General features: G+C 42.2%; 1 protein-coding gene and 1 long non-coding RNA gene across 2 annotated transcripts in view; one reads left to right on the forward strand and one right to left on the reverse strand.

Moving 5' to 3' along the window:
• Positions 1-658: 658 nt before the first annotated feature.
• LOC115424138 (alpha-2,8-sialyltransferase 8F-like) overlaps positions 659-14,761 on the reverse strand; it is a 31,585-nt gene continuing 17,482 nt past the window's right edge. Inside the window, exons 8-14 of the mRNA XM_030141241.1 lie at positions 14,390-14,476; positions 13,372-13,455; positions 13,205-13,279; positions 10,189-10,333; positions 3,931-4,043; positions 3,759-3,851; positions 659-2,214 (exon numbers count right to left, since the gene is read on the reverse strand). Coding sequence (XP_029997101.1) covers positions 1,686-2,214; positions 3,759-3,851; positions 3,931-4,043; positions 10,189-10,333; positions 13,205-13,279; positions 13,372-13,455; positions 14,390-14,476 — 1,126 coding nt within the window. The 3' untranslated portion in view covers positions 659-1,685. The remainder of the gene's footprint in view (positions 2,215-3,758; positions 3,852-3,930; positions 4,044-10,188; positions 10,334-13,204; positions 13,280-13,371; positions 13,456-14,389; positions 14,477-14,761) is intronic.
• LOC115424143 (uncharacterized) lies at positions 11,631-13,036 on the forward strand. The gene is made up of 3 exons (XR_003936055.1): positions 11,631-11,833; positions 11,919-11,989; positions 12,065-13,036. It is a non-coding gene; the product is annotated as an uncharacterized LOC115424143 (long non-coding RNA).

Below are 14,761 nucleotides of genomic sequence, written 5' to 3' on the forward strand. Positions count from 1 at the left end.
GGAAACCTTGAAAAACCGGTCTCTAGATGCAACTTGTATTCGGATGCTGACACGCTGTCAGTATGCCTGTTTACCCTGTGGTACTAAATTAATCCTTCTGTTTTGAGATGATCCCATGTCTCTCGCCGTTTCTGTGAGCAAACGACGACAAGAACATGTACTGAAAAAAAAAAGAAAAAAAAGCTGATTTTCCAAAAGTATTTAATTACAATATTTGAAACTTAAGGTTTCTTTTTTGAGTTTTTGTTTTGTTTTTACAACCAAAAAAAGTTGTTGAAACCTGTGCAAAAAAAGCAAATAATAAATGCCCAGTGCAGAAATATGTATACTGCGTGCAACCAAATCAAATCGTTATCATTTAAATTTATAACCTCGACAATAAGATGCTCATTGTTTAAAAATCTAGACTTTGTTCCAGCATTATGGTTACGTATCCCACATTGTCCCACACAAACACACTCCTTGTCCCACACGTGGGTCGTAAGCACCCGGTCACTCTACTTTGGCTTGGCTGTGGAAATCAGTCAAAGGTGGAAGAAAGTGGGATCACCATCTCACCTTTTTTTCCAGGATCTCTGTGTAAAGTGGCTTATGCTTGAGAAACCCAAAAAGAGAAGAATGCATCCCATGCAGCCAGAGATTACCTCTTTTTTTTGTTTGGTAAATATTTATTCTCTTTGACATTTCCTTATTTCCACTGCTATTCACAAATACACACTTTTAAACATTCACATGATTCTAAATCAGGCTCATCAGAGGTTGTTAAGTTTCAATAGTTTCATGTACAGCTTGTACATGAGAAAATACACCTTAAGACTCAGAAAGTAGGAGTTCCAACGCCATACTTTCAGATTTGTAAGACCCACACTAAGAAAAGATAATCCCAAAGATTTTCACCAAAAGTGCTGGATTCATAATCATTACATCACATCACCTTACATTAGGCAATTTACTGATATTCATTTCGCTTTTACATCATCTTTAAAAGACACAACATAGTACCAGTATGAGTATAATGCCACTTTGTCACAGTACGATTTTCTTGTCTGATTAGCACAGTGACAGGTGAATAGCATGTCGCAACACAGCGTATGTAACTGTCAACTGCTCACATTTGGGACACAAACTTGGCAGACACTTACATATCTGGGACAAGTTGCACAAAGTATAAAAGTACAGAGTTAAACCAGTCTTTTTAAGTACAATTAAATCATGGTTTAACCCTAAAATATGTTGTAATGAACATTAAAACTAGCTTAAAATAAAAAGGGATTAACATTTAAACCTCATGTTTGTTTTCACTTTTTAAGTTCATTTTGTCACACCACAACATTGAATTTCAGTAACACCTCCAAGATATAGAAATTGACAAAATTATCCTCTGACAAAAATCAAGGACAGCCTCAACCTGTTTGTGATTCAAACATCGGATTCCAAACATACTGGTGTATCATGTACTGGTGTATCATGCTGGACTAAAAAATAAAGACAGATTTATTTTAAACTGAACACCTTGGCCACCCCACCATCAACACCAGCCACCCAGTCAACAGAAACAAATAACAAAAACAAAACAGCAACAACAACAAGTCAGCATCCAACTCAGTCAGATACACTTGATCCATGACTTTAGCCAAAATAGGTTCCTCAATTCACTTAAAAATAAAGGGAGGGCTTCACAGGCTTCATCCTGAGGATACAAGAAAGGCACTGTACTTCTGAGTTTTCCATGGGACTACATGGAGCGACTGTTCCCCACATTGTCCCAGGTGAAGCCTGAGCACCCCCTGACTGTGCAGCTGCAGCAGGAGTTTGAATTCAGAAGGCATGGCATGAAAGTAAGTTGCCTTTTCATCATCGTAGTAGTGGTGAGTGAGGGGTTGAAATCCGTGTGGGTGGTTACTGAAGGGCCAGAAGCCATACAGGTGCACATTGGTACAAATTTCCAGTGCCAGGCTAACCATGATAAAACCAGTGCTGAGCCGGATTTCTTTTAGACCCTGGCTGCGCCACAAATCAGTCAGACTCTGGACGTACTCTGGGTTCAGTAAGACAGGCTGAATGGGAATCTCAAAGTCCTCCACAGTGTAAAGTGCCTGCAGGGACAAAGGAGTGGATTTCACAACGCAAAACGCAGGAAGGAGCATCATGGAGTTTCCATATATTTGGAGATTGTCCACAAATGGACGGCGCTGTCCTGATAGAGCCCCATATCTGAAAACAATGCAGTTTAACAAGCATTCATACAGAAGCGTATTGCATTCACACAAAAAAATTAAATTCGGCTCTGTTTTTCCGAATTAACAAGATAATTATCTTGTAATTACAATAAAAAATACGTTTAAAAAAAAGAATTGGCTCTGTTTTTCCAAATTAACGAGATACTGTTTCCTGAAAAAATTTTAATTCGGCTGTGTTTTTCTGAATTAACTAGATAATTATCCCACAAAAACGGAGCCAATTTTTTTTTTTACTTATTTTATACTGTTTTATGAAAAATTAAAAATTCAACACTGATTTTCTCAGTCCATGGGCCAGTAGTAGCTCATCCACGCAGGAGCTCCTTCTACCTGTGCTGCTGAAAACCTTTCCGGGGAGCATGAAGTTGGTTCCGTTCTTGTAACCGGTTCCGTTACAAGAACCAAGAACCAAGCTGTGCTCCGACCTCCAAGCCCCGCTTACCGCCCTCAAAGCCTTCATTGGGGCTTGAAGGGGCTCTAAACTGCAATGAACCGGGAGACCAAGCTGCACCTCCATGGACCTCAGATCTAGTTCTGAGTAATGCTCTCCATCAGGTCCGACAAATAAATTAATACACATTTACTCTCCTCTGCTGTTTATATGTTATTTAATGCTGGAGAAAGCCTGACAGGAGCCGGTGCTCGAAGCCTGTAGCCCGGCTTCCTGCAGGGCACGACGTGGTGATGTGGGAGCTGGGGTTGGCATTGATGAAGTCAAATAAAATGACATTTGTCAATGACATTTAAAGAAAATATAAACTGCAGAGGAGTGTAAATGTGTATTAATTTATGGCTCTGACCTGATGGAGAGCATTACTCAAAACTAGATCCGTGGAGGAGCGGCTTGGTCTCCAGGTTTGCTGCGGTTTAGAGCCCCTTCAAACCCCACAGGAGCCGGGGCTTTGAGGGCACTAAGCGGGGCTTGGAAGTCAGAGCACAGCTTGGTTCTGAGTTCTGTAAATGAAACTAGTTCCATAATCCTTCAACGGAACTGAATCAGAATCTGTAGAAGGTGAGTGAACTAATTTAGGTATATACTGGCTCATCCAATGACACATTCGTTAAAACTTTTTGGACTTTCTTGGAATTTTTTTAAGTTTAAGTTTAAATTGAAAATGTCTATTTTAATGGCATTGTTGGCAACTCCCACACATCTGAAATGTGAGCCAGACTACTGTTATAGTTTAATCTGATCTGAATCATGTTGCATAAGGTCATTATATCTTTGTGCCTTTGCACAGATACAAACTAAATGAGCCTTACTAATAAAGCTGCATAAAATCAAAATACTAACTTGTTAACCTCTTAGCATAATTGCCTAAGTCATATTTTTGGCCAAACTGTGGTATATGCATAACTTTATTCTAACACTGCTGCTTCATTTTTTGCAGATATCATAATTTGGCCAAAAATATGATAGAAAATTATGCTATGAGGCTAACAAAGTGATAAAAGTAAGGTACAAGTATATCAAATTTAAGGGCATTACTTGAGTAGTAGCATGAAACTCTTACTCACTTCTTCATATAACTGCTTGGGTTTGCAGTCACAATGTCGGTCTTGCTGCCCACATGTGCCTTAAATTCATTCTCCAAAGGAGGTAGGTTGCACCTATGATGCAGACAAATGTTCATTCTATTAGTTAACTGTCGTCATTATGTCAGTGGATTTGGTTCAACACTGCTCTCACCTGATGACAAACTGGGTTGAATCTATTGTGTTTCCACAGTTGCTGTTGGTCAGGATTCCTCCGTTTCCAACCACAGCACATGTGTTCCATGTTTTATTTGAAAATGGAGACACCTAAAATCAACACAAAAAATGTACATGTATTAAATGCACATCCCACATCCTCCACAAGCTGGTCATCTGTTTGTAAATATTTTTCGGGGGTGGGGGGTTAGCAGGGGGTGGGGGGTGAGCTGATTGGTGTTCCGGGGTTCCGGTTGAGTGGACGCTGGTGCGACTTGCTGCCGCTGCTCACCGGTATTTTTAAGGTATTTTTAAAGCGTTTTAAATGGTTTTATGCTTGCAATACATTGCAACATTTTGGACAATTGTATGGCTGTGGGAGACATATCTCCTCGCACTAGCGCCTTGCACTTTGTACAAGGGCTAACTCCATAGCCTACCTGCTGGATCACTTCACCTGGCTCTATCACCTGTCGTTGCTGCCGCTATGTGGACCTGCAAGTTTTATGTTTGTTCTGCAATCGTCTGGCTGTTGCTGAGGACATTTCATCATCCTGCCTCGGGTCTCTGTCAATACACTGCCGCTGAGCTCCTCTGGCTCCGCCGTCAATTGCTAACCCCTCCACCTCCAGTGCTGTTCCACCACCCGGACGTCACTCTTCTCCCACGCAAGAAATACATCCATTGTGGGTCCCGCAGGAATTATCAATACGGCAGCTCCAACCCGGTCAGGTCCTTCTGGTCCGCTTCTCGCCGCCGTCCCAGAAACCCCGGCCGGAATGTTGACCACTGACCGTTAGCCAGCCTAGCCAGGTCGGCTAACGCTCCCGCTAAGCACAACAACACCGCTGTCAACTTCGGTCTCCTCAACATCCGCTCACTCACGAGTAAGGGTCCTCTGATCCAGGAGCTCCTCACCGACCGTAAGTTTGACTTCCTGTGTCTCACTGAAACTTGGCAACAAGCCAACGATTTCTCTCAACTTAATGAATCCACTCCTCCCGGCTATGTTTACATCTGCCGTCCCCGTGGCAACGGTCGGGGCGGAGGTCTCACGGTAATTCACCGCGAGAAGTGGAAGGTCCTACCTGTGTGTGTACCTGCTTTCAGCTCCTTTGAATGCACTGTGTTTATGCTCCCTGGCTCCACTCCATCAATTGTTGCAACTGTTTATCGCCCTCCCAAGTATCACAGTGACTTTTTAAATGATTTTAACACCTTACTCACCCACTTATCTGCACTCTCACCCAATATAATACTGCTGGGGGACTTTAATATCCACATGGACAACAGTACCTTACCCCTCTCCAAAGACTTCTCTTCCTGTTTGGACAGTTTTGGATTCTGTCAAGCCATTGACTTTCCTACACACAAAAAAGGACATACCCTGGATCTAGTCTGCTGTTCAGGTCTCACCCCCTCCAACTGTTCAGCAGATGAAGTTCACATCTCCGACCACTTCCTTCTCTCCTTCAACATCACACTCTGCCTCACCGCTCTGAAGCCATCACGTCTCATCTCATTTCGAAATATCAAGGACATCAGTCTACACACACTCTCCTCCAACATTAACAACATTCTACTCCCGGACTCCTCCTCAACTCCTGATGAACTTGCTGCATTATACAATAACAATCTAACCCACATCCTCAATTCTCTTGCCCCACTGAAAACACGGTCTGTTTCCTTCTCTTCAACTGCCCCCTGGTACACCCCCGAACTCCGTCAAATGAAAGCCAAAGGTCGACAGCTTGAGCGACTCTTCAAAAGAACTGGTCTCACTATCCACATGGACATGCTCAAAACACATATACAGCACTATAAGGACTTAATCACTATAACCACATCTAACTATTACTCTGGCCTAATCATCTCAGCAGAAGGAAACACCAAAACACTGTTCACCCTACTCAGTAAAACTTTCCAGCCACCTGACTCCCTGCCCCCCCACATGTACTCGTCAGGCACCTGCCAGTCTCTACTGCAATTCTTTAATGACAAAATCCACAACATCCACCAGCACCTCTGTCCAAACTCACCGCCTGCCTCTCCACCTGAACCACTCACACTCCAACAGTCATTTTCCAGTTTCCAACTTCCTGACACCTCTGTAATCGCCAACCTTATCAAAAACTCCAAGCCCTCCACCTGTCACCTTGATCCGCTCCCCACACCTCTGGTCAAATCCTGCCTTCCCTCTCTCCTTCCCCTCATATCTGCCATCACTCATTCTTCCCTGACCACTGGAACTGTTCCTCCACAATTCAAAACTGCAGCCGTCACCCCCATCCTCAAAAAACCTGGTCTAGACCCCAACAATTTCAATAACCTCCGCCCCATATCCAACCTGCCCTTCATTTCCAAAATTGTTGAAAAAATAGTCGCCGCTCAACTCCATACACACTTAATCACCAATAGTCTCTATGAGCCCTTCCAGTCCGGTTTCCACCCACACCACAGTACAGAAACCGCCCTTCTAAAAATCACTAATGATCTCCTCCTTGCAGCTGACTCCGGTTCACTATCCATCCTGATTCTTCTCGATCTGAGTGCAGCCTTCGACACCATCTCACACCCCATCCTCCCCAGTAGACTCTCATCTATTGGCATCACCCATACCCCCCTCCGCTGGTTTCATTCTTATCTGTCAGGCCGCACTCAGTTCGTTCAGCTCAAATCCTCCAGGTCAGATCCCACCCCAGTTACCTCAGGTGTGCCCCAGGGCTCAGTCCTGGGGCCCCTTCTTTTCATCATTTACCTTCTCCCCCTTGGCAATATTTTCAGAAAATTTAATATCCATTTTCACTGTTTCGCGGATGACACCCAGCTCTACCTCACCACCAAACCTTGCTCCACACTCCCACCCTCCTCCCTCACCTCCTGCCTCTCTGAAATTAAACTCTGGTTCACCTCCAACTTCTTGAAACTCAACAGTGATAAAACAGAAATGCTCCTCATTGGCACAAAATCCACTCTCTCCAAAACCAACACCTTTTCCCTCATTATCGACAGCTCCTCAGTCTCCCCCTCACCTCAGGTTAAGAGTCTGGGTGTCATCCTCGATGGCCTACTGTCTTTCAAATCCCACATCAATAACGTCACCCGGTCTGCATATTTCCACCTGCGCAACATCAACCGTCTTCGCCCCTCCCTCACCCCCCATACCACCTCTATTCTTGTACACAGTCTCGTAACCTCCCGCCTTGACTACTGTAACTCCCTCCTATTCGGTCTCCCCCAAAAGTCCCTCCATAAGCTCCAACTGGTCCACAACTCTGCCGCCCGCATTATCACCAAAACCCCCTCCTACCACCACATCACCCCTATCCTCCAGGAACTACACTGGCTCCCAATCAAACAGAGAATTGAATTCAAACTCCTCCTGTACACATTTAAATCCATTCACAATCTCGCCCCTCAGTACCTGTCTGACCTCCTCCATGTCACCACTCCAGTCCGTTCCCTCAGGTCCTCCTCCTCTATCCACCTCACCATGCCCCCTGTCCGTCTCAGCACCATGGGAGGCCGAGCCTTCAGCCACTCTGCTCCTCAGCTCTGGAACTCCCTCCCACCATCCATCCGTAACTGTGACTCTCTCCCCACATTCAAATCCAGACTCAAAACTCACCTTTTCAGAATAGTCTACCCCCCATAAGCTCTAATCTCCATTCTACTACTTCATTTCTATATATAGTAATTACTTGTTTTAATCTGTTTATTTCTTTGTATTTTATGAATTGTTTGTTTTATCTTGTTGTACAGTGTCCTTGGGTGTCTTGAAAGGCGCTTATAAATAAAATGTATTATTATTATTATTATTATTATTATTATTATTATTATTATATTTTATATATTGTATATGTTATATTAAAATATAACATGCTGTCAAAAATTAAACCAGTCCCCATGTTTCTTCTACACAAGTGAGTTTGATTATGAGGCTTAGGAAGGTATAAAGTTATTATGGGATGTCGTTTGTTGATACATGATTCACACTAAACTGTGACAGTTCTGACCTTATTTGTTTGATTCCAAACAGATCTTTAGAGCAGTTCCTGACAACACGAACCGTATAGAAAACAGAGGTAATTTGTGGTTTTGCTGTGGTTGTTTTCTATGTAGAAACAGAGCTAAGCTAACAGAGCTATAATGTAAACTATCAACCAGGCCCGGACTGGCTAATCAGGAGGACCGGGACAAGTCCCGGTGGGCCGGTGTGATATTTAGGCCACAAGGGCCCGAGGTCACTTTAAATATATATTTAATATTTTATTTATTTATTTGGTGGGGGCGGTGTTCAGTCATAGCACCGGGTTGATCCCGTAAGCTGCAACCGCTGTTCCTGGGCTGGGCTGGTTTTTTTTTCTTCCTTTTTTTTTTCCAGATGCACCTTGACATAATAACTCCTTGCATACGGTTAGTAGCTCTATACTGTAGCTGTGGAGCATATATGATCTGTGCTCTGTAGGCTGTCGATGGTCAGCTGTGTTTGCTGTTTGAAACATGGATAATAGAAGGAGCAAGGGTGGCGCGGAGAAGGCAAGAATTAAAAAGAGGAAAGCTCTGGAAGCAAACGCAGCCAAATGTGACAAAATCGGCAACTTTTTCACAGAAACGACCTCCCGGTTGGAAACAACTAATGAGGACGATGAAACGGGTAAACCACCTTTCAAGTTAGTTAATTATCGAGTCAGTGAATTGTGTGGCATTGTGGTGTGTAACATAACGTTATGCAATTTAAATAATAGTATGATGCAACGCCACATAACTGGGAAACTTTGTCTTGTAGCTCCTCAGAGTCAGAAAGCAGATCCAGCACCAGACACCAGCCATGAGCCCGCAAGTCCAGAGTGGGCAGGTAGGACTGCTCATAGAGGGAAGATTATTAGAATAAATAGGCTACAATGAAGAGTATGGTGTAGGCCTGTTCAGTATGAAAGGTGCTCTGAGATGCTCCAGGATTCAGCATTACATGAATGAAACTGACACCAAGGCTTTGCAAAATACAAGATTTGTGCTGAGAATTCTGAGCATTTTTAAAATGTGCTTTAGTGTCAGAAGCAGAGCCAGGAGCCAGTAGTGATGAGGGGATTGCTCCTGTCAGGATGGACGGAAAAGGTGAGCTGCTGGAACAGACTGTGTGAACAAGCATTAGTTCCAGTAAAACCACTTTCTATACCCAAACAATAGTACTGGCCTATTTTATTTTTTTATCATTAAAAGTGAGACAGTAAATACACAAAGCCCACAAGTGAAAGGCAATAGCATAAAGTAATGTCAAATAATCTTGCAAATTTTGCCAATGTAAATATATTGATTGGTTAAGTAAGTCAAAATGTCTGTAGATATTATTTTTTATTGTGATACAGGTGCAGGCGAGTCTAGAGAAACTAGAGGAAGTGTGAAAGGGAGAGCAGAGTCTACTGATGACAGAGGAGCAGCTCAGCAGCACAACCCTGAACCACTAGGCACAAATGAGACAGATGAAGATGAGTCTGTTGTTAGCTTTGATTGCTTTGGTCACCCTCAGTCACAGGATATACGTACATTTTTTTCTTATCATCCTTGTCAAACCCCTAATATCACTATACCAAAAGTTTTCAATAGCAAAGATGGAACAAACCGCAAGTGGCTGACTTACTGTGAAAAAAATCAGTCTCTCTACTGCTCTGTTTGTCTCAGGCTTTGCAGAACAGTGTGTAGACCTAACATGTAAGGTTATAATTACATGATTTTAATAATAATTGGTCGTGATCTAAAGTGGGCTGGTCTGAGGTATGAAACTCCAGGGCTGAGAATGAGTCTCAGTCCGGCCCTGCTATCAACTGATGCAGAACATGATGATTTAAAGAGGCAGTGTTATTTTGAACAACTGTCAGAATAACCAGCAATGTAGTTTTATTTTGACGAAGAAAACTTGATGATACAGATGTGTGCAAACAAAGAGTTTTTATAATTTAATCAGTGAGTGATACAGTCTGTGCATTCATTTGTTGGTAGTTTTGGTAGAACTAAGTGTGTTCTGAGAGTTTGGGATATAAATACTAGATAGAACTCATTTAGGAGATACTTCCCATTATTATTATTATGTCCATGTTAAATAAATAAAATCTAATTTAATTCACAGGATCAGTTACATGTTGGAAGAACAGATACAAAAAGGTAATCCTTCTACTTATGCATTCAAAATCATATTATATTGTGTCACATTATGAGGTGTTGCAGGTGTTGTGTTCCTCAATAAAAAACTTCATACCTTCACAAATGTTCTGAAAAGCTCCGGGGTTACTTCGTAGACCTTCTTTTTTTCACCATCGTACACAATCTTCGATCCCACCAGGGTGTTGGCCTGGGTGAGAATGGCCCTGTCGGAGCCACGGCACCTGGTGTGCAACTGAGATCTGGGAACCACAAGATTATAGTCAAATAACATACAGTATGTGAGAGAAAATGGGAGGTGGAGAAAGCTTTAGCTCTTACAGAAAACCATCCACTTTCATGTGCACAAAGTCAGTTCTATACAAAGAGTCTGGGATCCGTTAGGTGAAGCCCCTCGTTTCTACAACACACATGACCTCAAATTGTGGTAAATTTAGACCACATGGTTGTAAGTTCCCCTGATGCAATGAACATTTCTGGTTCTAATTCTCCTTCCATGTGTATGGCTGTTCTTTCTCATCACCAATAGCCAGTTAGACAAACAAAAACTATGGTAAAAAAAAAATTTGGCAAAAATTAAGGGTGTTGTTAAAGAGTTAAACTGGGATGAATTAACACCTGAACAAAAGCAACCTTGTTAAAATATACTAGCAATTAGTTTTAAGCATCAGTACATTTAAATGACTCCTTCAATCAATATTAAGTATCACCTGAAGAAATGTAACTATAAAACACTAAATAGACTTTTGAAGAGTAAGAAAATTACAGAATTTTACTCTTTTTAAAGTCACTGATTTCAATCATTTCCACATAACTTTCACCTGAGTTATTTCGGTTTTAAAGTAAAAAGTTGAATGATATTTTGAAGATATCCGAGCCTATATGATACGAAAACACCCTGCTTTAATGTAATATGATAATAATGTTATGATTATTTACTGTTTCTGTACAATTCTTGAATGAATACCGTGAAAGTAAATAACTTATGTTAACAAAATGACACTCATAGAAATAAACTTCATGAAAATACATTAAAATGTAAATTAAGTCTGCCAACATTTTCTAAAACAAAGTTTTAGTGGATATAACATTTATTTATGTTTTTGGGGTTCAACAAAGGACCGTCATTCACTGAATATGTCTCTGCAGTTTCAACATGACCAGAGTTGTAGTGATTTTCCCTCTTAATATTTTTCAACTTGCTCTTAAAAAAAATTGAGGTAAAATAAACCAAAGCAGTGGCCATTTTGGTGTTAGTGAAGTGTATCACATGCAACAAAAGGTAGAGTACACTGAGCTGTTTAACTCAAAACTATATGTTTCTTTACTGTTTTTTAAGACAAACTGTGACATTCTTGGCTCGTGAAAGTATCTTTGAAATTGACAAAAATCGTGTGTGTAAATGGCCTCAAACCATTGAGCCCTGTTTATATTTTGTCTGAGGTTAAATCCCATTGTGCACATAAGAATGGGTGAGACTTCAGCTCTCTGTAGCACAATACTTGAGGATAATTTTATTGCATGTGTAGCCGGAGGCGTTCTCCCTCCTTGCCACTGCACGGCACTGCGCCAGCAGCGCCGTACCTTAATTGTGGGGCGGTGCCAGACGCGCCTTTATAATCAGGTGAGTGGTCACACCTGACCCTCTCCTTCCAGTCCTTTGAGCCAGCGTGGCGGTGACTGCAGCTCGGCGTGGCGGAGCCCTTTGTTTGCGGTGGGCATCGCAAACATTCAACCCTCAGGTAGTGTGGCCGCTCTCTTTCTCTCTCTTCTTTTCGCTGTGTGCGCACAACGTGCGCATTGGTGACACCGGTGTGTTTTTTTTAGTGACTACAGACGGTGTAGGGGGAACAGATCACCCCGCCGGAGGTTTGGTGGGAAGTAACGTGGTCTGCCTGGTGAGTCGGCGTTGTCTGCCATTCTATCAGACTGTAGCTTAGCTCTCAGCTGATTGCTGCTGTGTTTTCCTGCAGTGTGGGCTGCAGGTAACTGCGGTTCTCCTCCTCCTGTTCTCTGTGACGCTGCGCCAGTGGTATGTATGTATGTGCATCATTCTCTTTAATTGAGTATTTTTTTTGCATTTATTAATTAGAGTGTTTTCTTTTGATTAATTTAAAGGTTGCAGTAAGTGGTGGCCTGTCATCAGCCACCACACTCATTGACTGTTGCTGTTTTGGCTTGGTGGTTTGGTTTTGCTGTCCCGTCTTTTTTTGCCTTGCTGTTCTGGTTTGGCTGTTGTGCTACAGTGGACCCTGGATATCGTCTCTGTCCGGTGCCGCATTGGCCAAGTCGGGTTCGGCCCGAGTGTTTCGCCCCCGGACCTTGGCTCGTCTCCCCTCCCCTTCTCCGGACGGTCCGGCTCCTGCTCGTCTTTCCGGACCTGATCCTCTACCTGTGGCGGGGGGCGGGCATAGATACTTTTTTTGTGTTTTTCATAGTTTCTTTATTGTTTGGATTTTTTTTTTTTTTTTACAATTTCCTTTGTTCATGTTTATTGGCAACACTATTTTAAGGAAATTGTATTTTTCATGGCTTTTAATATTTTGAGTTAATTAGATGTTGGATGGATGTGTGTGAGTGTGTGTGAGTTTTAATCGTTCACTGTCGGCCACCAGTGACCTAGGCACTCAGGCTGTTTTATTAATGGTTGTTTCTTCTTTTTCTTTGTGGTACAGGTGCTGGGTACCTGAGCGGCAGTCCAACCTGGTGGTGGTGTTTTCACGGTTTCCTTGTGTTCTTTTTCTTTTTGTGTGTCGTGTCACAGGTGTGGTGGTGGACCCCTCCCCTTATTTTTGGTTTCCTGCCGCGGTGGTAAGTCTCAGCCCTGTCCTCCCTTATTTTGTTTTTGTCAGCCTGAGTGCTGGCTGAAGGCCTGGTGTGTGCGACATTTTAGTTTTTTTTTGTTAACTGTTTAATAATTTTTGTTCAATAAATTCTGTCTTTAACTAAACATTATCTCTCCCGGGTGGATCATTACGAACCTGTGATCTTGTTAGTTAATTTTATTATTTGTATAATTTTCCCAGGGGTGAAATTCCCCTGGGTGGCGTTGTCGGACAACTGGGTAATCTGACTTCCCCACATACTGCCACACATGTTATGACATAGTTTACCTGTACTTCAGGTAATTTTCCTCCTGCTTGGTCCAGGTTTCAGAATAGTGCTCTAAAACTTTATTTATGACTTTACTGTAACACACAAATACACAGTTAGGTGGTGACATGTAGCAGTTTGATAAATAGATAAACAAAGACAAAGATGTAAGTGACTTTGCTCTCACCTGCAGCCTTTACAGTTGTCAGAGGACACAGAGGGGGCTTTTTCCTCAGTTTTCTTCTGAGGCAGTTTGTCAGGCTCCACATGACTGAAAAAAAATGGAAGACAGGAATAATACATAGAGGCCAGAGAAAAATTGAGAGAGAAAGGCACATGTAAAGAACATATGTGTACAATTTGAAAACAATTAGAGAATAATCCCAAAATTGAATTTCAGCCAGCAAACCATGCACTGCACCTCTCCTAGTGGTGAAGAACATGTGTCCAACTTGAAAAGAAATCGGGTGAATTGTGTTCGAGAAATCAGTTGGACAACTTTTTGAAGTTGAAATTTACAAAAATTTGTAAAAGAAAAATCCAAAAATTGAAATTCACCCAAGAAATGCTGCTCTGTACCTCTCCTAGTGGTAAAGAACATGTGTGTCAATTTTGACAAGAATCAAGTAAATCCAGTGAGAAATCAGTTGGACAAAAGTCTTGGACAGACAGAATTCCTGGTCTATTCCTGTATCTATTCCACTCTAAACCCTGCCCACTGGGGCTAGTGGCAGTATGATAAAAATCTTTCAAACTAGATCTTTAATCTTCTTGGGTGACTGAAAGCATGCCTCCTCTGTTATGCATCTCTTTCTTTTTCCGTCATATTCAGTCAAACCTTGTTTTTACTGCTGTTTTGTCTTTTCTCTCTTCTATGTCCCGATCACAAGTGTTGAAATGAGTCTTTTGCTGCTCTTCCACCTCTTCCTCTCCCCTTTGCACAAATAGAAGGCAGTAGTGTGCAGAACTAAATTGGCCCACAGTTTACTCCTTCACTTGTATGTGTTAGGAAACATTCATCACCATCTCAGTTTCTCAACACTATTAAAGTCTCTCACACACAGTTTCATCCAGGTTTGAGAATACTGCTCTAACACTATCAATGACTGTTGTGTAACACACACAAATACACAGGTAGGTGGTGACACGCTGCAGTTTGATAAACAGATGAACAAAGACAAAAATGTAAGTGACTTGGCTCTCACCTGCAGTCATTACAGCTGTCAGAGGACACAGAGGGGGCTCTTTTCTCAGTTTTCTTCGGAGCAGGTAGTCTGTGAGGCTCCACATGACTGAAAAGAAATAGAACAGAGGAATAATACATAGAGGCCAGAGATAAAACAGAGAATCTAATTTACTCTGAGCCTGGGATCCTGTTCCTGCTGATATCATGACTCTTGTTTTGATGTTTATATCAATACAGAAGGAAATCCTGCCATAAGAACATAAGGAGTTCTAATCGGCCTCATCCGCAATGGTGACGAGTCTGCGTACAGATGAGAGGTGGAACAGCTGACTCTCTAGTGTGGTCAGAACAAGTTGGAGCTGAACACCTTCAAAACAGTGAAGATGACAGT

The sequence above is a fragment of the Sphaeramia orbicularis genome, chromosome 8, assembly GCF_902148855.1.
Source record: "Sphaeramia orbicularis chromosome 8, fSphaOr1.1, whole genome shotgun sequence".
NCBI classification, from domain to species: domain Eukaryota; kingdom Metazoa; phylum Chordata; class Actinopteri; order Kurtiformes; family Apogonidae; genus Sphaeramia; species Sphaeramia orbicularis.